We start from the raw sequence: 24,937 nt of genomic DNA, 5'->3' as shown, positions 1-24,937 counted from the left end.
ACACAGCGCAGGACGCAGCCTGATGAGTGCCTCTTCCCCCGGGGAGCCACCCCGCAGCCTGGCCACGCAGGGACAATAGCTGCAGCAAACGAGGTAAGCCAGGCACAAAATAAAAAACCTATCTACCTATCCTAAAACTTTGAGACAGGAAAAAGACTGCAGGGTATGGAGGAAGGGGAGGATATATACCCAAGGTGGGCGGAGTCAAATCTACCTGTCTAAACATAGGAGCAAGAGGAAATAACCCAGAGTAATGGCTGCCATGGAGGGTGAGGAAGAAAATGCCCTTGATCTGGAAGAGTATCTATCCCTAAACAGACACCCTGGTCTGTAACGTCTTGCTTGTCTAAAATATTGTCTGGAAGAATATTATGGGAATTTACCCCTTTTGTCTTGTGGCAGTCTGATTTACCACCAGAAACTATTTGTATAAGGGCATCTAGTTTTCGCCTAAACAAACATGCACCTTCAAACAGCAAGGTTACCAATCGGTTTTTAGAATGAGCATCTGCCGCCCATGCTTTTACCCATAACGCTCTTCTAGCTATAATACCAGATGTCATTGATTTTGCAGAAAAATCAAACACATCTAGAGAGGCCTCACACATGTAGTCAATGGCCACTAGAATAGAATCCAGATTTTTACTAATCTACTCTCTAGAGACTTTCATGAACATCCTCCTGTAAGGACGAACACCATGATCGGAGTGCTCTGGATACAGAGGCAATAGCTACGCCAGATTTTAATGCTATCGAACTATCGTTTTTGTAGTGATTTTGGCTACCGCCGCATCAACTTTAGGGATAGAGCACCACTTCAGAAACTTCTCATCTTGAATGGACGGTCTTCTTCCAGAATCTCTCCTGACTCCGTATCAGAAAGAGACCCTTCATCTTCAGACATAAAATACTGGGGAATAAGAATCCATGTCATGATCAATACTGGTTTGAGATCTAGACCTCTTTCCACGGTTAGGAAATTCCTCTTTAGAAAGGAAAGTTTTTCATCCAATTCATTAAATCAGATAATTGTAAGGGTGCATCCAATGCAGGATTAATATCTTTAGAACCCTCCTTGCAGACATTCTCTTCCTCTATAGCCGTAAACACCTTATCACATGAAAGGAAAGTTTTAGAAGAGTGTTCTTTTCTTAGGGCCAGGCGCCACACTAAAATAAACAAGAAAAACTAACTGAAATAAGGTACAATAAGTAAAAACCCCATCCTCAGGGAGGACCTACCTGGACAGCAGAGTACAACTCTTAGCAGCAGAGAGATCTTCCCTTTCCACAGACATGTCTCACGACTGCAGCCACAAACAACTCCCATGTGCCTAAACAGCACACAGGACGCCGCCGAGCACCCGGAAGTGCGTCATGTGGAACGCATGCAGCCGCTGAGTGACCCGCACATATTAGGACACAGTCCTCCGTCGCACCGGAAGTGTGTCACATGGAACGCAAGGCCTCCCGCCCAGAAATGACCCTGCGCGTGTGTCCAGCCCCTGCATGCCCCTCCTGGCCGGCCTCTGCTCCACTACCATCCCAGTAGAATGAAGGAGGGAGAATGCAGCCCAGGTTCCAATCCAAGCCCAACCTCCGGCCAGGGCTGACAAAACTGGGTAAGGCGCCGCCAACCCCATCTACCGTCCAGCCACAGCAGCAACTTGCCTACAGTGAAAAAAATAAACCTATACCTAGCTCTCCAGAGGAGACAGGAAAAAGACTGAGGGTAACAGGGTGGAGCATGCTTATATAAGTGGCGAGGGCTGATCCTAGGCAAAAAAAAAAAAAAAAATGTACATGTCTAGAAGGAGGAGGGGTTAAAACCCAATGTTATGGCTGCGCCTTGAAGTAGGAAGACTTAAACATGTCACTCCCATCTTTCATTTGTGACACGCCCCTTTTTTTTGGGGGGGGGGGGGGGGGAGCAGGCTGGTTTCAGGCTGGTTCTGTGCCCCAGGTGTGAACCCTAGAGCGTTAAGATGGCCATAGACTACTGCGATATATCAGTTTGATGACCAATAGTATACACATTAATAAATTATTGCAAAGTGCACCTCCACCATGTGCGTAGTACCACAACTCTCAGCAAGGCAGCACCACTCTTCACTATGGTGTGCAGTCTGCTGACCCTGTTCCCATTTAGGCTACCAGGAAGTGGCACGCCGGTAGTAGCCCAGAGCAGCCGAAGGACCACCCAAATCCCAGGTGTGCGCAATTTATACATCAAAGAGCGCCAGCCTCCGGGAATTTCACATTTGACTTTATTTGTCCTCTTCCGCTTTACAACAGTGAGACACCCACATAGAGACATACCACAAGAGCCCTGCAACTGTCGGGGTGACATGGGGTGCTGGAAATACAAAACAAAATAGAAGCTAAAAGTATAAGAAACAAAAACAAGAAAAAAAAATAAGATAAACAGTGCAAAGCAATGACCTCTTGCACGCAGACATCTTCCGGATAGTCTAATGGATGTAGCGAACGCGGTTTAGGGCCGTAGACTAGAACGCATCTTTCTGTTGTAAACAATGCTTTTTCTATAGCTTTATATATATATAATTTTTCAAAATTTTAAATGACATCACAGAAAGAAAAAAAAAATAAAAGAAAAAAATAAAAAAAAAATAAGCCAATCCGCACAAACAGCAGCAGCAGTAGTAAGAGCGTACTCCGGCTCCCGCAGCGGCGAGGAGACGCCATGTTGTGATTGCAGCCTCGTCACAGGTTTATACCTTGAAGGGGGTGGGGGGGTTTTGGCTGAGGTAAACATAACATTGTACACACGTGATTACTGCAAAAAACGTGGAGCTAGACCTTGGCGGTAACCTATAGCGATATCTCCAGCGCTCGTATCGTGGGCATGGAGTTTGCAATGTATCCCAAAAGCCAGCGTCCCCCTCAGGATAGAAGGGAATTAGAAGAGAGAAGGGGCCTTCTCTGGCTGAAAACGTCCCTGTGTGGGGGTTTAAACTTAAATCAAAAAACAAAAAGTTACTGTCAGTTCCAGTTTGTTATATATATTTTTTTTTTTTATGTTTTTTTTTTCTCCTCCTCTTTTTTCAAACAAGTCTTATAGGTATATAAACAGGAGAGCGATTCCTAAGAAATAAAACGTAAAAAAAAAAAAAAGTTTTGTGCAGACACAAGTAGCTCGGTGCCGCGTACAAGAACTTCAGAGATTCCGTGAGGTGCCGTCTTCCCATCCCTTGGATCTCCGCGACAGGTCCGTAAGAAAAAAAAAAAAAATTGGAGCAAAGTCCACAAGTGTGCAACTGGCCGGTGCTTGTATCCTACAGCAGGATATCCGCTAGACCGTTATACTCCATTGGTGGCCTGAGTCAGCAGAGAAGGGCAGGAGGAGAGGCCGAGGGATGAAGCGCAGGAAGGTCTAAGGGTCAGGCCGTGAGAAGGGAAAGACCACAGGCGCGAGAGCATCACGACTCCTCGTTCCCAGAATCGTCGTCGTCGTAGCAGTCGGCGTCCTCTTCCTCCTCGTCTTCGTCATCTATGTCATCGTCGTATAGGTCATCGTAGAGCAAGTCTGAGCTGTTATCGCTAGAAGGCACTTTGGTTTTAATGCAGTATTCCGCCAGTGTGGTGGGAACTTTCACGCCATCTTTCTCCGCTTCCGCCTTAGTCGCGGACACTTGCTTCCTGTACCAGGAATGAGAGGAGCGTTAGAACCAGGCAGTTTCCACTAACAATTACAGACGCCAGCAGAAATAATCACAGCACATTAGTAGTGCAAGGACCTGAACCTGGGAGTTCTGTCACAAGCCGTTCTATTTGGGTATGGTACACCGAGTGGGAGAAGCAGAGACGCCCCAGGTAGCTGCCCCAATTACCTGATTATCTCCGCATACTCCTTGTCTTTGCCTTTACTGTCTCTCCATTTCCTAAACATGACTGAAGCATCTACGTTGGCCGGGGAGAAGGTGTTTGGTTCGTTGAGCAGTGAAATCACACTGAGTAAGATGGTCCTGGGGGGAGAGAGCAGGATATTTGTTTATTAGGCGTTTCAGAGTCCAAGAAAAGAACATAGCTAAAATAGAGTTAAAATCCCAATAAAGCAGTTTAATACTACAAAATGGGAGATCAGAAATTGGAGGGTTACAGCAGAAGCAGCTGCTATGAGAGTGATCAGTTTTTACATTCTTTCCTTGTGTGAAACATTATAACTATCCCCAAACTATCACACGAAAAAGAAACGTCTCCGGTAGAAAATAGTTCAAGCAGCAACGTGCACCGTTGGGGCGGCCCTGAGAAACGAGGTTGAGGACCACTGTTCTAAACCACCTTTGTTTAAACAAATAAAAAAAAAAACGGTACTTGTTTTCTAGCACAGCGCCCACTAAGCTATTTGCTTAGTGGGCTATTCTGCGTAGTGAAATTGCATTGCATGCAATTTGTCTGTGCAATGCGATGGGATTTTTCATTGTATAAGCACCTATACCATGAGATGTGATGGTACTCCATTTTAAATGCACCCATGCACACTGTCACTATCCATTTTACCCCTAAACGTGGAGAGTGCAGCTAGCCCCACGAGGGGACGCGGTTACGCGTCCTCCCGACCTTTTCATACCCCCACTATCCACGCCGGCGTGGAGCTGATTTTATGAAGTGTGGCGAGCGCAGCGAGCCCCGCGTAATAGAAACATAGAATGTGACGGCAGATAGGAACCATTTGGCCCATCTAGTCTGCCCCTTTTTTACCCTTCAGGTAATCTAAACCTTTTTTAATCCTTATTTCTTTGTAAGGATATTTATATGCCTATCCCAAGCATGTTTACAGTGTTCTACTGTCTTAGCCTCTACCACCTCTGATGGGAGGCTATTCCACTTATCCACTACCCTTTCTGTGAAGTAATTCTTTCTAACATTTCCCCTGAACCTACCTCCCTCCAGTGTCAGTGCATGTCCTCTTGTTCTATTACAACTTTTCCTTTGAAGAAAATTTCCCACCTGTACTATGTTAAAACCCTTGATATATTTGAAGATTTCTATCATGCCCCCCTTTCCCTTCTCTGCTCTAAACTATACATGTTAAGATCCTTTAGTCTATCCAGGTAAGTTTTGTGATGTAGGCCATGAACCATTTTAGTTGCCCTTCTTTGTACACTCTCCAATGTATTTATATCCTTCTGAAGATATGGTCTCCAGAACTGGACACAGTATTCCAGATGAGGTCGTACCAATGACCTATAAAGTGGCATTATTACGTCTTTTTTTCTGCTACTGAATACATGTAAACTAATCCGTGGCCCCTAGCCGCGCTTCAGGCTCGGTGGCTCGCCACGCTTTGTAAAAATCAACTCCACGTAACAGCGGGGCTCGCTGCGTTCGCCACGCTTCGGGTGACGTGGATAGTGGGGGTGTGCATGGGTGCTTTTAAAATGAAGTACCATCACATCTCATGGTATGGGTGCTTATACAATAAAAAAATTGCATCGCATCTCATGCAAAAAAAACAAAAACAGATTTTCTACGTTAGCGTACGTAGAAAATCTGGGCGCGGTGCTAGGAAACAAGTACCAAAAAAATAAATTAAGTTTCAAACTTTATATTTTTAATATGCTGTGACTACAGGCACAACCTCCCTGGTATTGGACATTTTTTGCTTATGGTCTTCATTAAGTAAGGTGAACCAATGCAGTAAAGAGCGCACACACACACACACACACACACACACACACACACACACACACACACACACACACACACACACACGCGCGAGATAGAGAGATTGATCAGGTGAGGTGCTAAATCTGCCTAGCATCAAGCTTCTCCCCCAAGATTTCCAGGGAGAAAAAAAATAATAAAGTTAAACACAGACCCACACACTCTTAAAAGAGTAAACACTAACACATTAAACAAGCATTACACAAAGAAATACCACATGATTTAAATTTTCAGGTTTGCTTCAATACAAAATCGGGTGACATATCCAGTGCTACTGCTATTCTATTTTTGTGTGTGTGCATTTTTCTGAAAAGTTCTTTTGCACGTTTTAATTATGTTTAGCCTACAACTGGTTCTATTGAAAGATTCCAAATAAATCGTATCACAGCATAGTTAACCCTTTGAGCACCATCGTTGCTGCAAATGATCCCCAAAATACCAGCATCGCTCACAGCAACTGTTCTTTAGTATAAATAAATACAGCCAAGTCAATTCATTGAAGTTTAAATATTGCACCCAATAAATATTGGATATTTTGAGGATCTCAAAACAACGTCGGCACTCCGTGTTAATAAAAAGGTTTCCTTGGCACTTTTTCACACCCATTTTAAACAGATTCCATTGGCACTCAAATGGTTAATATCAGAAAGCAATAAAACATGGTTTTTCTTCATAAAAACATTAAATGCAGAAGAAAAAAAATTCAATTGGGTACTTATGTACTTTTAACGGCTCCCATCGCATGCCATATGTAGTGGCATGCGATTTTTGCAGTTTTTATGCATTTAAAAAATAGCATGCGATCGCATGTGATTTTTAACAGAAATGCAGCCAAATGCATTGAAATTAGTATCAAACATGTTCAATGGCCCCCAAATGTAATTTTTCAGGCTGTACCACCCCCACTATCAACGCGAACCCGAAGCATGGCGAGCGCAGCGAGCCCGCGAGGGGCGGCGGTACGCATCCTATGACCTTTTCATACCCCCACTATCCACGTCAGCGTGGAGTCGAGAATAAAAAGTGTGGCGAGGCCCGCGAGGGGCCGCGGACACCTGTGAAGCCCGCGAGGGGACGCATTTACCTGTGAAGGTATCCGTGTGCGCTCGCCACGCTTCGGGCTCGGTGGCTCGCTGCGCTCGCCACACTTTCTATTCTCAACTCCACGCCGACGTGGATAGTGGGGGTATGAAAAGGTCGTAGGACGCGTACCGCCGCCCCTCGCGGGCTCGCTGCGCTCGCCACGCTTCGGGTTCGCGTTGATAGTGGGGGTGGTACAGCCTGAAAAATTACATTTGGGGGCCATTGAACATGTTTCATACTAATTTCAATGCATTTGGATACATTTCTGTTAAAAATCGCATGCGATGCGATTTTTTACTATGCGATGGACATCGTGGGAGCTGTGATTGTACACAAGTACCTTCAATTGGTTTAAACCCCAAAAATGTTAAAAAATATATATGTATAACATTTTTTCCACCCAACCCTGGGTTAGACACTTATAGGACTTATACATACAACGCAGCACACAGAAATGCAGCCAGCCGATTGGTCACGGCGCGGCAGGTTACTCAGGGTACAGAGCAAGAAAGCTCATTACAGTCTGGTACAAGCGGCTAGGTCCTCTCACCTGACATTCTGGGTTGGGTTCCACCTCTCTGATGGTAACTCTCCACTCTGTGGGTCATCGACAGGCGGGTGAAGGATGGAGATACAGACGTCCCCATTCTAGAGAGAAGGAAAAGCACCCAAAGAGTCAGACCAGTTGTCAGTAGCGCATTAATGGACAGTCACTGGCCCTCAGTCTCCTTCCTCCATCACATCTAAAGAGGGTCAATGTATTGCAGTACCCATAGTGCTCTGGGGTGGGATGATCTGAACATTGCAGCCACAAGGGCTCCAGCTTGGGTAAAGGATGGGTGCGAGGAATAGAGAGTAGACAGCGGGGGGAAGGATTACCTCTGACACAATAACGCACACAACGTGCAGGTTACCAATTTATTATTCCCAGAGATTGTACCTCTCCTCTGCCAAGAAGGATTTGCTCGTCAACAGAGCTGACCCTTCCTTATAGGCTTGTCCACTGCACACAAAGGTTGCCCTCTGGTGGACAGAGACCAGCTATGCAAGGGACCTATTCATTCAGAGTGGACTGTATGGGTTTCTAAGGACATCGATATGCTGCAACCCCACGAGGCATCTGCCTCCGCATTGCCCCTGGAGCCCCGATTGGCTGATACACCTCATTACTATATGCACATTACAGGTCTGAGAAGCAACTGAGAACAAGGGGCGACCTTACCTCATAAATATTGGGGTGCCACATCTTTGTGAGGAACCGGAAAGTCGGAGGAGAGTAGGGGTAATCTATGGGGAACTTTATGTGAGCCTGAAATAGAGAACAGAGACGCGGTCAGTGACATAAGATCATTGGAAATATGGTAACACAACAAATACTAAGGGGAGCTTCATTTCATTAATCCCCCCCACCACCACAATAACAGAATGACTGCGGACATGTTACAGGACATTAATAAGATAATTCTTAGGTGCATGTCTAGAAGGGACAAGTCAGACCTGATTTCCCCTGCAGCTCCCCGGGAGGGGGCTACACAAATATGCTAGGTACACACCAGGACGACTAGGGCCCGATCAGCACAATCTAGATCCAATTCCGATCAATCGGATGTAGATTGTGTGCTGATTGGGCCCTTTTCTGACCTGGTGTGGAGCGATTCCGATCCGATGCGCGGTCCCGCGGGTCGGTCGGTCGTTATTGAGATCCTACCTGCTGCAGGTAGGATCTCAATGACGACCATAGAACCGGGTGCGGGTCGCCATCGGATCGGACCCGCTCACGGTGCACATCGTGAGCGGGTCGTGCCCTCCCGCGTCATCGTGAGCGGGTCGGACGAGACACTGACGACCCGCTCACGATGTGCATCGTGAGCGGGTCGTCCTGGTGTGTACCCCGCATTAGGCACTTGAGGTGCCAAGGTTTGCATATGATAAATCGCATGGATTTATAATATGCAGTCCCGGGGAGCTGCAGGAGGAGGGAGCCGTGCGGGGGACAGCAGTGGGCGGGGGATGCCGGCTAATTGAGAGCCGAGCAGGGGGAGGCTGCATAGGGAGCCGGGCAGGAGGAAGCTGTTGCGGTGAGGTGACCGCGGGAGCAGGTAGCACTTGAAGACGCAGGCTGCCAGGCAGCGGCGGGAGCCAGGAGGAACAGATAACTTGAAAGAAAGAAAAAAAAAAAAACGCCCATACAAATGACTGGCAAGCCATTGATTGGCTGAGACCTCTCAGCCAATCGCTGATTGGCTGAGAGGTCTCAGCCAATCGCTGATTGGCTGAGAGGTCTCAGCCAATCAATGGCTTGCCAGTCATCTCTATGGGCATTTTTTTTTTCCAAGTTATCTGTTCCTCCCGGGTCCCGCCACTGCGGCGCTGCCCGGCAGCCTGCGTCTTCAAGTTCTCCCTGCCCGCCGCCCTGCTCCGGCTGTCACCTCACCACAACATCTTCCTCCTCCCCTGCTCAGCTCTCTATAAGCCGGCATCCTCCGCCCGCTGCTGTCCCCCGCACGGCTCCGGGCTGCACATAAGATTTCGCAAATCTTCTGTGCAGCCGGTCCGACCTCCCGACCCGATGTGCACATCGGACGGGATGTCTACAAGTGCGATTTGGGCCGATTTCACAGCCTCATTCATCCGAATCGGGTGAAATCGTTCCCATATCGCATAGTGTATGGGGGCCTTAAGAATGATATCGGCCGCAGGGACTAAAGCTGGCCATGCACGTCAGGACGATCCAGATCGTGTCATGATTTCCTCGGCAGACACATGATAGATCTGTGTGTAACGTCACATAAGATCCATCGTTAGACCTGCAACTCCCAGCACACAGGTCGTCAGTAGGGCTTAAAAAGGCCCCCATACACCAGATCACCTCTCCGAGGGGGGAAGTCGCATCCTATTCCCCCAGGCAACTTCCCAGGAGGCTCACATCTAATTTGGCACTTTATGTGAAAAACCACCATTGTTCAATTTGCCTCAATTCATGGTTAAAAAAAAAAAAAAAAAAAAAAAAAAAAAGATTGATCAATGCGACACACACACACACACACACACACACACACACACACACACACACACACACAAGAAATGCTTCTTCAGTCTCCGATGTGATTCTCACAGGACCGTGCATCAGACAGGATGTTAGTGGGAGCCACTGTTCTAAGGCTCAACTTCTTACTGGGGTGGCGGGGGGTGTTGGGGCAGGATATGGATTATAGGTCAACTTTGTGGATACAGGTTTGAGATTTATAATTAATTTTTTTACTTTTCCACAATTTACCATCCAGGTCAACTTCAACTAGGAACGTTATAGTGTTCCCAAGTGCAGCAAGGCATGCCAGCTGTCAATCATTATCATGGCGGCATTCAGAGGATGCCAGATCCTTCCCGGCGCAACACCAGTGGGTGGAGGGGCTGCTCCCTACTGCTGTAGCTGCAACAGAGCACATCACCCATAGATGGCACCTAAGCCAACACTGCAGATGGTCCTGTGGGGCATAGAGAGGACGGACGTGAGGCAGGCCGCGGGCACACATACACAGAGCTAAGCTTACAATGCAGAAGGTCCTGTAGGGCATAGAGAGGACGGACGTGAGGCAGGCCGCGGGCACACATACACAGAGCTAAGCTCACACTGCAGATTGTCCTGTGGGGCATAGAGAGGACGGATGTGAGGCAGGCCGTGGGCACACATACACAGAGCTAAGCTCACAATGCAGAAGGTCCTGTAGGGCATAGAGAGGACGGACGTGAGGCAGGCCGCGGGCACACATACACAGAGCTAAGCCCACACTGCAGAGTGTCCTGTGGGGCATAGAGAGAGGACGGACGTGAGGCAGGCCGTGGGCACACGTACACAGAGCTTAGCTCACACTGCAGAAGGTCCTGTAGGGCATAGAGAGGATGGACATGAGGCAGGCCGTGGGCACACGTACACAGAGCGAAGCTCACACTGCAGATTGTCCTGTGGGGCATAGAGAGTGGGGCGATCCTATCCCCTCCAATATTATCCGTCGTCTCAGTCCGTCAGTCTGCTCTCACCTGGCTCACCTCTTTAATCTTTCCCTATCCTCTGGGATCTTCCCCTACAAACACGCTCTTGTCTCCCCAATTCTCAAAAAAAAAAAAAATCTGGGCCCCAACTCTCCATCCAACTACAGGCCCATCTTCCTCCTCCCTTTTGCCTCCAAGCTCCTAGAACGTCTGACCTATAATTGTCTCCTAAGCCACCTTACTGCCAACTCCATTCTAGACCCCCTCCAATCCGGGTTCCGCCCTTTACATTCCACTGAAACTGCCCTGACCAAAGTCACTAACGATCTACTATCGGCTAAATCCAAAGGCCTCTTTATCCTCATGCAGCTTGATCTGTCGGCTGCCTTTGACACTGTTGACCACCCTCTCCTGCTCAACACCCTCCACTCCTTTGGCATCACTGGCACGGTCTTCTCCTGGTTCACCTCATACCTCTCCGATCGCTCCTTCTCTGTCTCCACTCCGAGCTCCTCCTCTCCTACTACCCCGCAGCCAGTTGGTGTTCCCCAAGGGTCAGTCCTTGGCCCTCTCCTCTTCTCCCTCTACACCACCTCTCTGGGCACCCTCATCAGCTCCTATGGTTTCCATTACCACCTTTATGCTGATGATACCCTAATCTATCTCTCCTCCCCCGACTTATCCCCATCACTCCTGTCCAAGGTCTCCGAATGCCTCACGGCCATCTCAGCCTGGATAACCCAACGCTTCCTGAAACTAAAACTGAACCTTTAATCTTCCATCCCCCGAACATCCCCTCTTCTCCCACTATCTCCATCAGCATTGGTGAAGCCAAGATCACCTCTACCGACCATACGCGCTGTCTCTGTGTCATCATTCGTTCTCACAGTCTTGCCGCTTTCACCTACACAACATCTCACGCATCAGACCATTCCTCTCCACTGACGCGACTACAATTCTCATTCACTCTCTTGTCATCTCCCGCCTTGACTACTGCAACATCCTTCTCTATGGGCTACCTCTCACCCACCTCGCACCTCTCCAATCCATTCTTAACACTGCTGCTAGGCTCATCTTCCTCTCCCGCCGCTCTACCTCCGCCTCCCCCCTCTGTCTATCTCTTCACTGGCTCCCCATTCCTTTCCGAGTTCTCTTTAAACTCCTCACCACCACCTACAAGGCTCTCTCCTCCTCCACCGCTCCTTACCTCTCTTCACTGATCTCTATCCACACTCCCTCCCGTCCTCTTCGCTCCATCGCTGACCTCTCACCTAATCACCTCCTCCCACTCCCGTGTCCAAGACTTCTCTCGCGCTGCCCCCCTGCACTGGAACAACCTCCCGCCACCCATCAGGCTTTCTGATTCCCTTACCTCCTTCAAACGCTCCCTCAAAACCCATTTTTTTCCAACTAGCCTATCCCTCCTCCTAACCTCTTTTGCTCCTCCTATCCTGCCTACCCTACCCCTACATCCGTTCCTACATATCCTATTGTTTTTCGTTTGGCCACCCACCCACCTCCTTTTAGTCTGTTAACTCTTATAAGTAGGGCCCTCCTTCCTCACCCTACCTCTTTACCTCACCTGTGCTCCTGTCCTGTTCTTCCCTTCCTCTACTTCATCTTCAGTCTCCTCGACAATTTCGACACCTACTTCAAAACTGATGCTGATTTTAGTTCTACCAGCTATACCCCTATTTTTGCTGTATTTTATCAACACACCCTGTACGTTACCTTGTAATTTGTTTGCTATGTACGGCGCCGCGGACACTTTGCGGCGCCTTAGAAATAAACGTACTACTAGAGAGGACGGACATAAGGCAGGCCGCGGGCACACGTACACCGAGCTAAGCCCACACTGCAGAGTGTCTTGTGGGTCATAGAGAGGACGGACATGAGGCAGGCCGCGGGTACACGTACACAGAGATAAGCTCACACCGCAGAGTGTCCTGTTAGGCATAGAGAGGACGGACATGAGGCAGGCCGTGGGCACACGTACACCAAGCTAAGCCCAGACTGCAGAGTGTCCTGTGGGGCATAGAGAGGACGGACATGAGGCAGGCCGCGGGTACACGTACACAGAGATAAGCTCACACCGCAGAGTGTCCTGTGGGGCATAGAGAGGACGGACATGAGGCAGGCCGCGGGTACACGTACACAGAGATAAGCTCACACCGCAGAGTGTCCTGTGGGGCATAGAGAGGACGGACATGAGGCAGGCCGCGGGCACACGTACACAGAGCTAAACCCAAACTGCAAAAGGTCCTGCAACCGTGGTGCCAGGAGAACAGTCTGAGAAGCACCAAGAGGGTTATGTGCAGCTACAGTATTACACCAACATATCTACTGTCCCTTGTCACTGACCGCAGTGGTGTTATATTCCTAACAGAGGTAAAACGGAGGACATCTCCCTCTTACACTGCAAGGCTGTTATTACATCTACATTGCTGCATCCTGTGCAGGAGGCTCAAATCTACAGTGCAGTCCTGAATGTATACAACCAGGGGGGGGGGGGGGGGGGGGGGCTGTCACGCGACCATGGGCAAGTTTAATTCACACCTCACCACACTACAGCCACCCTTAAAGACAAATTACTTTTGTAGATTTAGGGTAAAAAGTGAACCAAATTATTTTGTTTAAAAAAAAAAAAAACACCCAGTAGATAAATTGATCAGAATTCAGTCTCAGTGTTGGAAGTATAGGCAAAGTGTACCCACAGAAAAGAGGCCCTATTTAAACCCCCCCCCCCAAAGGTCTCAATGCGCTTTACAGACAGCCCAGGGGAGTCAATTGTTAGGCCCACCAGATCTCCAAGTGCTGGAAGATCGCTATTCAATTGCTCTTTTAACGCATCGATAAGTGTCAGGTTTGGCCACATAAAACAGCTATACCCGACCAAAAAGTGCAATTTGGGCACCCAGCACTTACAGCTTTCCACACATGAACATAGCAACAATGGAATCACGATCAGGCGCCCGACTGCAATACAGAGGTTTATATGTGCGGATAACACAGAAACCATTGAGATAATACATAGGGTGTGGCAGCCATTTTGGGTTATCCATTCCATTCTGCCCATGAATGCACCAAGTGAGGCAGCCATTTTGTGCACACTACAGGGTCACCCATAGGTGTGGAAACCCCCATTTATAGCCAGTATATCCAAATATGGGAGTGGGGGAAACCTTTTTAGGGTATGTCACCAGTATGGCGGCCATCTTGAAGCCGGCAAACTTGGATGCAGTATTTTTTGCTTTTTATTAGGAAGCTGGTTATGTGCATCTTATGAAATGCTGCATCTAGATGTCACATAATTACCTTACCCATAATAATAATAAAAAAAATTTTACATTTGCATCCACTAGTCATTCGCCTAGTCCACTATTGGTTCCTACCAGCAGGACCAAAATGCTCTAAAAACCTTTACTACTGCACTGGAGTCTCAATGGAACCCTAAGGTGCACCTACAGTACGTCTATATCTCTACAAACCCATTATTAATCAACCTGGCCTACAGTCAACCTCTACAAACTAATCATTGATTATTCTAGCATCCTGCAGCTTTCAAACCCTGTGCAGCTACTCTCTCCTGCCTGGGGGGCCACGCTCTGCTTTTGGGCCTCTAGCACAGTCTGGCCTGTATCTCAGGACTGGGATACAGACCAGAGTGCTAGAAGAATCAGAGTATAGGGCAGTGATGGTTAACCATGGCAGTCCAGCTGTTGAACTACACATCCCAGCATGCCCTGCATCAGTTTTAGCATGGCCAAATAGTAAAACTGTAGCAGGGCATGCTGGGATGTGTAGCTCAACAACAGCTAGCCACCAGTGGTTAAACTTGTTTGTTTATTGCCTTGCGGGGGGGGGGGGGGGGGGACGACAAACACAGGACACGACACTAGCCACCACCGATTTGTCTGGGGGGAGGGGAAAGAATGACTATGCCACTAATGATTTTATTAATTATCAGCCTGGCACTCTGCCCTAAAGCGCCAGGGACAGCCTCAGGCTTCAGCCCGGGCCAGTGGCACCCTGGAGGAGGGGGTAGGGGACAACCCATTTATTGGGTTGTTCCCCACTCCCCCAGGGATATGGCCCGGGCTGACCAGCCACAGAGGTAATGCTTTGGCCACGGGACCTTATATAATAAGTATCCCCCGGCTGTGGCATTAACCTGATGGGGAAGAGAGGGATCTAGGTGTCACCATTTCAGGGGACTTAAAAGCAGGTAGGCAACGTAACAAAGCAATGAAGAAGGCAAGTCAGATGCTTGGTTGCATAGGGAGAGGTATCAGGAGTAGAAAGAAAGAAGTGGTTCTTATCTGCCGTCAAATTCTATGTTTCTATGGCTGTTTGGGCCCGGTGCTTGTTTCCAAAATACGGGGGACCCCTAACTCCTTTTGTCCCCCTTATTTTGGGAACAAGGACTGGCCCAAGAGCCCGGTGCTGGATTCTTGAATATAGGGGGACCTTATTAATTTCTTCCCTCTGGTATTTGAGAAACTCAAGAGAGCCTGGGGTTGGCGATACATGTGGGGGGAACCGCACGCCGGTTTTTACATTATTTTTCTATTATAGTCCAACCCATTATTTCAGTTTGGGGACTTTTTTTATTCCTCTGAAGTTGCCTAAACACTGAGAGATTTGAAATCTCTCATCCTGAATCTCCCATTTTGAATCTCTGGCACAAATCTCTCTGTGTAGGGCCCTTAACAGTCAGTATATGTGGGCTCCAGTTTGCCCACATATATATTCTGATTGGCAGCTGCCAGCACTGAATGTGTCTACCAAACTGACTACAAATAATGGTTATGTGGTCGGTAGGTGGATTGTGTCTAGTGGTCGTCAACCCAGGACTCACAAGCTACTGGCAGCTTTCTACAACAATCCGGGTGGCTCAATCACTCCTCCACCGCTTCGGAGGAGACAGGCGCTAGACCTTAAATATGACCTCTAGTGTCTGACAGGGAGCACAGCACTGCAGGCTCCATTCCATTAAAATGTCCTTTCCACGTAACGTTTGTTACCAGTTTTCATGGCAAGCTTTGCATCAAAATTAAAGCATATAATTTACCAAAAACAATATTTACTTTAAACAAAGTATTTAAAACACATGCTCAAACAAATAAATATTTCACATGGCCTGTGGGTAAAAATGTAATGTTTGTTACCACAGACTGTTCCTGCAGCATTAACCAGAAGTGCCAGGAGCACTTAGCGCTGATCCCACTTCTGAAGCTGTCTTCAAAGCTACATCTAATACCATAAAACCCCCTGGCAGCGAGCATTGACTTACCTGGCAACAAGCAGGTAATTTGAAAATGAATAAGAAGCCTTACTGTGGGACAGTGTGCAGCATTTTGTGTCAGGGGCATTGCGGTGCGGGGCACATTGTGGCAGCAGCATTGCGGTGTGTGGCATAATGTGTAATAAGCATTATGGTGTGTGGCATAATGTGTAAGGGGCATTTTTCATTTATTAGGCAAATTTTATTTTGCAAAATTTTTTAGTAGCTCTTCAGTTGGTTCATTTGGTCTCGAATAGCTACCATGACCAATTAAGGTTGAAGACCACTGGTGTAGGTCAACAATCAAAAAGTTGACCATGCAAAAGGTTGACGTGAGTTTTTCTGTTTTTTTTTTTTTTTTAAACCAACTTTACTATACCATAGTTTTCCTTCCCAGTAGGCATACAGGGAGACGATAACAGTGTGCCCTAAGCATAGCGAGCGCAGTGAGCCACGCGAGGTACACTTATACAGTGTCCATGTCGACCTATTTTGATAGTTGCCACTTTCAAAAGGTGAAATGCTTATGTCGACCTTTTCCCCAAGATCCATACCCAAATAATTTGATTTGGCCCTGGAGCACAGAACCCGTGGCACCACCGCAAGTGCCCCGCGGCACCCAGCGTGGACACCACTAGGCTAGCGCGATACAAACAGTTGCTCCTTACAAGAGGTCATATTTTAAGGCTGACATGTGAGAACTCGCTGCAGTTACTGGTGCTTAAAGAGGACACAATTGTAGAACCACGTTAGCACATGACTCCCAGCTATTGGCAACGATGAAGAGCTGGTAAGCGACGGCGTGGAAACACACAACAATGCAGCAACATTCCAACACCGTGAAGCACGGGCCTAGTGCAGATTATATTGTCATTACACAAGCCCACAGTGTACCCATCACTAGTGACATCACCAGCTTTCACTACACAGAACTACGCAATAATAAAGAACTAATACTATAAAGAGTCTCACTGCACCCAGCAGATGGTTTCACAGAGGGCCTAACTGAGGTCCCTGCAGGTTATGAATGCGGACTGGTCCGGCTCACTAACCCCCACTTACTGGGCCTTGTGGTGGGATGGAGCACAACCATAGCACTCCCTATACCGGAAGGAATTACACTAGGATAAGGTGGAGGGGGACGGCATGCAGTCACTGGGTAGACAATGTATAGGCTGACAGTCACTAGGTCGACAACTTGAAATGGTCAACATACCCAAGGTCGAATTGGAAAAAATTGCGACACAAATAAGGTCGACATTAGTTTTGTTTTTTAAAGGTGGTTTTCCATACTTTACTACGCGAGTGGGCATAGAGTGGGAATACAATAGTGTGCAGCGTGCCCGAAGCATGGCAAGAACAGCGAGCCATGCGAGGGGACGCAGTACACCAATACCCCTTTCACATTGTAAATGCTGGGTACCACCAAAGATTCAGGAACGGGTCCATCCCAGGAGCGGCCCGGTATTTGTGGTGTTTAGTTGCTCACAGTGACCTGGCTTATTGCCAGGTCGCTGAGGTCATCGGGGGGTGGGACATATTGACAGCACGTCAGGCGGGGGCAGAACTGCAGTGATGCTGCTGCCTCCTCCAGAGAAATAAGCAGGACACATGGTTACCCAGTCACACTGCCCAGCCGGGAATAACTTCTTATATCTCAGAACAAATTACCGGGTTGCTGGACCTGGGATATTTGAAATGGCACTTACACACCGTACGCCGACCTGGCAACAACCCAGGATCGACAAGAGTTATTTGTGCGGTGTTAAAAGTGTATTATACCATGTCCATGTGGTAAGACACCAAAAACGTGCGAAACACATGTCAACCATAGGTTTGTGTCGACCTTCGGTATGTCGACCATGTAAAAGTATCGACCTAGTCACTGTCAACCATTAGTAGTCGACCAAATCATTGTCTACCATTTATACCATAACCAGGTGGATTTAATAGTCACCAATCGGTGCTTCCCCTACATCATATTTTGCCCCGCACCTCAAAAGTGCACTGCTTACACTGTACGAGCCCTGTCATTACTAGCGGATATGTGCGCAACATCACAAGGAATTGAGTCCGCTCGATCCCTACCATTCTTTATTAAGGGGGGGGGGGTGAGAGCAAGATAATTCTTGACGAGAGTTGGGCAACAACTTACCAGCTAATGAGCACAAATTACAAATTAAATGTATTCCTTCAGAATGGGATCCTCCTCTGGTAAGGATTCTAAGGATTGGGGCGAGAAATCGCATCGGACCAGTGGCTAGGATCATATACGATGTATCGTATGCAAGCACAGTCCTGGCTGAGGGATCCAACAAAACCATGCGGCAGCCATGACTATCTCCGGATCAGATACTATGCGCTCAGGACCGCGCATCCGGTCAGAGGTGACTCACATACCATATGGCACTTTTCAGATGATTTATCGCCCCCTTTAGAGTCAACAGGTGCAAAGAGTAGCCCCCAACTAAATTGGGCTGGTAAGGAGGGATCTGTAGGGGCCTAACCCTATGATATCAGTTGTTTACCTATATAAAATGTCTTACAACAACGGTCAGGAGCGTTGAGTCCACAGCGCAGATATCGCTGCCACAGGCAGGGGCCACGCTCGCGCCAGCAACAGTGAGGGCCCGCATTGGTGGCCAGCTCGCATGGTGCAGAGACATCTTACAAAAGGACTCAGGCGAGACCAGCGCAGCTTCTGGGAAGCCACTGGCTCAACAGGATCACAATGATCTTCAGGGGTAAACAATAAACAGGGTGCTCACGTTCCTCTATATTTAATGCCGGTTTAAATAGGAAACAAGTTCTGCGAGTGATGTCGCAACGGCATCCGCCCCGGTGTCAGCGAAGCAGGTACCACCAGTCAGTGACTAGAGGTGTACAGAAACATTTCATCACAACACCTACAAACACCTGAATACCAAACATCCTCCACATACGTGTATATAGGTCACACACGCCTGTTCCTCATATATACTGTAATAACAGAACTGTGCCCCGAGGGTAACCCCTATACCCCACTACATGGGCAGCTGTATGGAATACACCCCGAGCCATGGTCACCCATCCTACAACGGTATGTTTTGGGGGCAGTGACCTGCGGAACTATATTGGGGGGGCTGTAACCTGTATATACCAATGTGGAGGGGTACAAGCAGCGCCATACTCACCTTGAAGTACCCCCCTTCGTAGAGAGTATTGGGGGGCCCGAAGATGGCCACCTCCCAGTTGTACAGGTCGCTCTCGTCTACCAGAGTGATGCGGAACCCCTCGACCGGCTCCTCCTGCAGCGACTTCAGCTCCAGCATCAGGGCCTTCTGTGAGCTGGTCATCGGTTGCTGGGCCATGATAGGGGGGATGGGGGGAGGGGAAGGGGGGGTAGGGGGCCGGTGCTGGACCTGAGAAAGGCACAGGTACTTGGGACTTCTCTCCGGGTCAGCAGTGCCAGGAACACAGGATAGCCCTCTGTAATGCAGGAACAGCGGCCTTAGTCTCCAGCAGCCAGTGAGTGTCAGCTCTTGGGGTCTCCTCCCTGTGGTGGATAGTATGGGGGCCTCTCCCCACACTCTGGGCCTCCAGGGGCTGCTGTGGCTGTCGGTGGGGCCCTCTCAGCACTCCCAGCCGGGGCTTGGCGGCCTCCTGGGCACCTCTCCGGGCACTCTGCCGGGACGGGGAAGGACAAGGCCTCGGTGCCCCCTCAGGCCTGCCTGTGTGCCGGGACGTGAGGCCGGTGACTGCGGCCGGGCTGTGGGGCGATGGCTGCGGGAAGCGGGCAGGCGGGTGAGAGCTTTGCGCTCCGGGGTCACTGACTCCTCTCTCCGGGCTCCCAGCTGGACCCGAGCGGGGCTCTAGCAGTTCCTTTTGTGACGTCACGGACGCGGTGACATCACGACGCCGCCCAGGGAGGAGGGGGAGTGGGCGGGGCCCTTAGTAACATGTGTGTCATGTCTGTGACTAGTCCGCTGGCATGTTACATACAGTCTGAAGGTGTGTAACATGTGTCCAGCCTGTGTACTGTGCTGCTGGCATGTTACATACAGTCTGAAGGTGTGTAACATGTGACCAGCCTGTGTACTGTGCTGCTGGCATGTTACATACAGTCTGAAGGTGTGTAACATGTGTCCAGCCTGTGTACTGTACTGCTAGCATGTTACATACAGTCTGAAGGTGTGTAACATGTGACCAGCCTGTGTACTGTGCTGCTAGCATGTTACATACAGTCTGAAGGTGTGTAACGTGACCAGCCTGTGTACTGTGCTGCTGGCATGTCACATACAGTCTGCAGTGTGTGTGTGTGTGTGTGTGTGTGTGTGTGTGTAACATGTGACCAGCCTGTGTACTGTGCTGCTGGCATGTCACATACAGTCTGCAGTGTGTGTAACATGTGTCATATCTGTGTACTGTGCTGCTGGCATGTCACATACAGTCTGAAGGTGTGTAACATGTGTCCAGCCTGTGTACTGTGCTTCTGGCATTTCACATACAGTCTGAAGGTGTGTAACATGTGTCCAGCCTGTGTACTGTGCTTCTGGCATGTCACATACAGTCTGAAGGTGTGTAACGTGTCCAGCCTGTGTACTGTACTGCTAGCATGTTACATACAGTATGAAGGTGTGTAACATGTGTCCAGCCTGTGTACTGTGCTGCTGGCATGTTACATACAGTATGAAGGTGTGTAACATGTGTCCAGCCTGTGTACTGTACTGCTGGCATGTTACATACAGTATGAAGGTGTGTAACATGTGTCCAGCCTGTGTACTGTGCTTCTGGCATTCCACATACAGTCTGAAGGTGTGTAACATGTGTCCAGCCTGTGTACTGTACTGCTAGCATGTTACATACAGTCTGAAGGTGTGTAACATGTGTCCAGCCTGTGTACTGTGCTGCTGGCATGTTACATACAGTCTGAAGGTGTGTAACATGTGTCCAGCCTGTGTACTGTGCTGCTAGCATGTTACATACAGTCTGAAGGTGTGTAACATGTGTCCAGCCTGTGTACTGTGCTGCTGGCATGTTACATACAGTCTGAAGGTGTGTAACATGTGTCCAGCCTGTGTACTGTGCTGCTGGCATGTTACATACAGTCTGAAGGTGTGTAACATGTGTCCAGCCTGTGTACTGTGCTGCTGGCATGTTACATACAGTCTGAAGGTGTGTAACATGTGTCCAGCCTGTGTACTGTGCTGCTGGCATGTTACATACAGTCTGAAGGTGTGTAACATGTGTCCAGCCTGTGTACTGTGCTGCTAGCATGTTACATACAGTCTGAAGGTGTGTAACATGTGTCCAGCCTGTGTACTGTGCTGCTGGCATGTTACATACAGTCTGAAGGTGTGTAACATGTGTCCAGCCTGTGTACTGTGCTGCTGGCATGTTACATACAGTCTGAAGGTGTGTAACATGTGTCCAGCCTGTGTACTGTGCTGCTGGCATGTTACATACAGTCTGAAGGTGTGTAACATGTGTCCAGCCTGTGTACTGTGCTGCTGGCATGTTACATACAGTCTGAAGGTGTGTAACATGTGTCCAGCCTGTGTACTGTACTGCTAGCATGTTACATACAGTCTGAAGGTGTGTAACATGTGTCCAGCCTGTGTACTGTGCTGCTGGCATGTTACATATATGCCATCTTTCTGATTGACCCACAAAGCTGTGAATTTTGCAGCTTTGCAGGCATCTAATTGCCGCCCGCATGGGGATGCCCAGCGTTTCCTGGGTGTACCCACAAAAAAATTGGGTGCATCCAGGAAATTGGTGGGCCACTGCCTCCGGGAGCGGACGGCTGACATCAGTGCCCGCCCCGTTATCAGAGCTGGACACCGCAAATATAGGTCAGCGAAGATATTTGCAAACAGGGGAAACGTTATTCGATTGTCGCAACCATCAAATTATTTCACCCCTGTACGCTCCCCTGCACATGGATGTCTATGCAAATCATCCATTCGCAATGTGGTGGAGACGTTCGCACGGCGGCGAATTTACTCTGCCATGCGAGTAAACCAGAATGGCCTCGCGGGAGTGAGTCGCTTGTAGGCCATGACCCCCTAGCCAAAATTTGGGACGCATCAGAGGCGCATGCAGATGTCCTTGCTCCGTGCTGGCCCAAGTTGGGATGTATGTGTCTGTCCTCTCCCCCTGGGATCTGCTGGCTGTCCTGACTGGTCACATCTCTGGTCAAACTCATCAAACTTCCAGCAGTACAGTATGCACAGTGCTGCACCTGAGAATAATGCCCACATGGGCTGATCTATTGTGTGTATATATATAGTACTAGCCAGTACCTCACCGCACCTCACTGCCCCGGAGCGACTGGGGAGTATAACAAAGATGGGAACTCGGGATCCGGTGTGGTTTTAGGTCATGGTGACTTGTATAAAGGGCATTGATGGAGGACCATCGACCTCTATGGTAACTCATCAGATATCGGTGGAGTGTGGCATGGGTATAAACGTCTACACATCAAATTGCTGTGCAGTTATCGTGTTTTAGCAGGGTGAGTTATATCCACTATTTGTGAGAGTGGGGGATGAGGGTGACGGTGAGTTATATCCTTCACTTGGGAGAGTGGGGGATGAGGGTGACGGTGTGTTGTATACTCCATTAGGGAGAGTGGGGGGTGAGGGTGACGGTTAGTTATATCCTTCACTTGGGAGAGTGGGGGATGAGGGTGATGGTGAGTTATATCCTTCACTTGGCAGAGTGGGGGATGAGGGTGACGGTGTGTTGTATCCTCCACTTGGGAGAGTGGGCGATGAGGGTGACGGTGTGTTGTATCCTCCACTTGGCAGAGTGGGGGATGAGGGTGACGGTGTGTTATATCCACTATTTGTGAGAGTGGGGGGATGAGGGTGATGGTGAGTTATATCCTTCACTTGGGAGAGTGGGGGATGAAGGTGACGGTGTGTTGTATACTCCACTTGGGAGAGTGGGGGATGAGGGTGACAGTGTGTTGTATACTTCACTTGAGAGAGTGAGGAAAGAGGTTGATGGTGAGTTGTATCCTCCACTCAGGAGAGTGGGGGATGAGGGTGACGGTGAGTTGTATCCTCCACTTGGGAGAGTGGGGGGGTGAGGGTGATAGTGAGTTGTATCCTGCACTTGGGAGAGTGGGGGATGAGGGTACCGGTGAGTTGTATCCTCCACTTGGCAGAATGAGGGATGAGGGTGATGGTGAGTTATATCCTCCACTAGGGAGAGTGGGGGATGAGGGTGACGGTGAGTTGTATCCTCCACTTGTGAGAGTGGGGGATGAGGGTGACGGTGAGTTGCATCCTCCACTTGGGAGAGTGGGGGATGAGGGTGACGGTGAGTTGTATCCTCCACTTGGGAGAGTGGGGGTTGAGGGTGACGGTGAGTTGTATCCTCCACTTGGGAGAGTGGGGGGTGAGGGTGACGGTGAGTTATATCCTTCACTTGGGAGAGTGGGGGGTGAGGGTGACGGTGAGTTATATCCTCCACTTGGGAGAGTGGGGGGGTGAGGGTGACGGTGAGTTATATCCTTCACTTGGGAGAGTGGGGGATAAGGGTGACGGTGAGATGTATCCTCCACTTGGCAGAGTGAGGGATGAGGGTGATGGTGAGTTATATCCTCTACTTGGGAGAGTGGGGGTGAGGGTGACGGTTAGTTATATCCTTCACTTGGGAGAGTGGGGGATGAGGGTGACGGTGAGTTGTATCCTCCACTTGGGAGAGTGGGGGGGTGAGGGTGATAGTGAGTTGTATCCTGCACTTGGGAGAGTGGGGGATGAGGGTACCGGTGAGTTGTATCCTCCACTTGGGAGAGTGAGGGATGAGGGTAATGGTGTGTTGTATCCTCCACTTGGGAGAGTGGGGGATGAGGGTGATGGTGAGTTGTATCCTCCACTTGGCAGAGTGGGGGATGAGGGTGACGGTGAGTTTTATCCTCCACTTGGGAGAGTGGGGGGTGAGGGTGATGGTGAGTTGTATCCTCCACTTGGGAGAGTGGGGGGGTGAGGGTGACGGTGAGTTGTATCCTGCACTTGGGAGTGTGGGGGATGAGGGTGACGGTGAGTTATATCCTCCACTTGGGAGAGTGGGGGATGAGGGTAATGGTGTGTTGTATCCTCCACCTGGGAGAGTGGGGGATGAGGGTGACAGTGTGTTGTATCCTCCACTTGGGAGAGTGGGGGATGAGGGTGATGGTGAGGTGTATCCTCCACTTGGCAGAGTGGGGGATGAGGGTTGACGGTGAGTTGTATCCTCCACTTGGGAGAGTGGGGGATGAGGGTGACGGTGAGTTGCATCCTCCACTTGGGAGAGTGGGGGATGAGGGTGACGGTGAGTTGTATCCTCCACTTGGGAGAGTGGGGGTTGAGGGTGACGGTGAGTTGTATCCTCCACTTGGGAGAGTGGGGGGTGAGGGTGACGGTGAGTTATATCCTTCACTTGGGAGAGTGGGGGGTGAGGGTGACGGTGAGTTATATCCTCCACTTGGGAGAGTGGGGGGGTGAGGGTGACGGTGAGTTATATCCTTCACTTGGGAGAGTGGGGGATAAGGGTGACGGTGAGATGTATCCTCCACTTGGCAGAGTGAGGGATGAGGGTGATGGTGAGTTATATCCTCTACTTGGGAGAGTGGGGGTGAGGGTGACGGTTAGTTATATCCTTCACTTGGGAGAGTGGGGGATGAGGGTGACGGTGAGTTGTATCCTCCACTTGGGAGAGTGGGGGGGTGAGGGTGATAGTGAGTTGTATCCTGCACTTGGGAGAGTGGGGGATGAGGGTACCGGTGAGTTGTATCCTCCACTTGGGAGAGTGAGGGATGAGGGTAATGGTGTGTTGTATCCTCCACTTGGGAGAGTGGGGGATGAGGGTGATGGTGAGTTGTATCCTCCACTTGGCAGAGTGGGGGATGAGGGTGACGGTGAGT

The 24,937-nt window shown here is 49.3% G+C and overlaps 1 protein-coding gene across 1 annotated transcript; it reads right to left on the bottom strand.

Annotated features, from left to right (window-relative positions):
• Positions 1–2,249: 2,249 nt before the first annotated feature.
• Positions 2,250–19,927, bottom strand: UBE2R2 (ubiquitin conjugating enzyme E2 R2). Its single transcript, XM_083155380.1, has 5 exons — positions 19,218–19,927; positions 7,993–8,079; positions 7,321–7,418; positions 3,851–3,985; positions 2,250–3,659 (listed from the first exon to the last, which is right to left on the bottom strand). Exons 1-5 carry the CDS (start codon positions 19,392–19,394, stop codon positions 3,440–3,442), a joined length of 717 nt encoding a protein of 238 aa, XP_083011506.1. The 5' UTR covers positions 19,395–19,927; the 3' UTR covers positions 2,250–3,439.
• Between the last annotated feature and the right edge of the window lie 5,010 nt (positions 19,928–24,937).

The sequence above is a fragment of the Crinia signifera genome, chromosome 1 (assembly GCF_055691185.1).
Source record: "Crinia signifera chromosome 1, ASM5569118v1, whole genome shotgun sequence".
NCBI classification, from domain to species: Eukaryota; Metazoa; Chordata; class Amphibia; order Anura; family Myobatrachidae; genus Crinia; species Crinia signifera.
Note: the sequence above shows the minus strand (reverse complement) of the source record. Positions and strands in the feature narration are given on the sequence as shown.

What these genes read in the sequence shown, in the direction of transcription:
- UBE2R2 (XM_083155380.1), bottom strand. Translation starts at nt 19,394, where the DNA reads ATGGCCCAGCAACCGATGACCAGCTCACAGAAGGCCCTGATGCTGGAG. An exon ending in AACCCAACCCAGAATGTCAG is followed by an intron (nt 3,986 to 7,320) that starts GTGAGAGGACCT and finishes CTCTCCCCCCAG; the next exon opens with GACCATCTTACTCAGTGTGA. An exon ending in GAGTATGCGGAGATAATCAG is followed by an intron (nt 3,660 to 3,850) that starts GTAATTGGGGCA and finishes TTCCTGGTACAG; the next exon opens with GAAGCAAGTGTCCGCGACTA.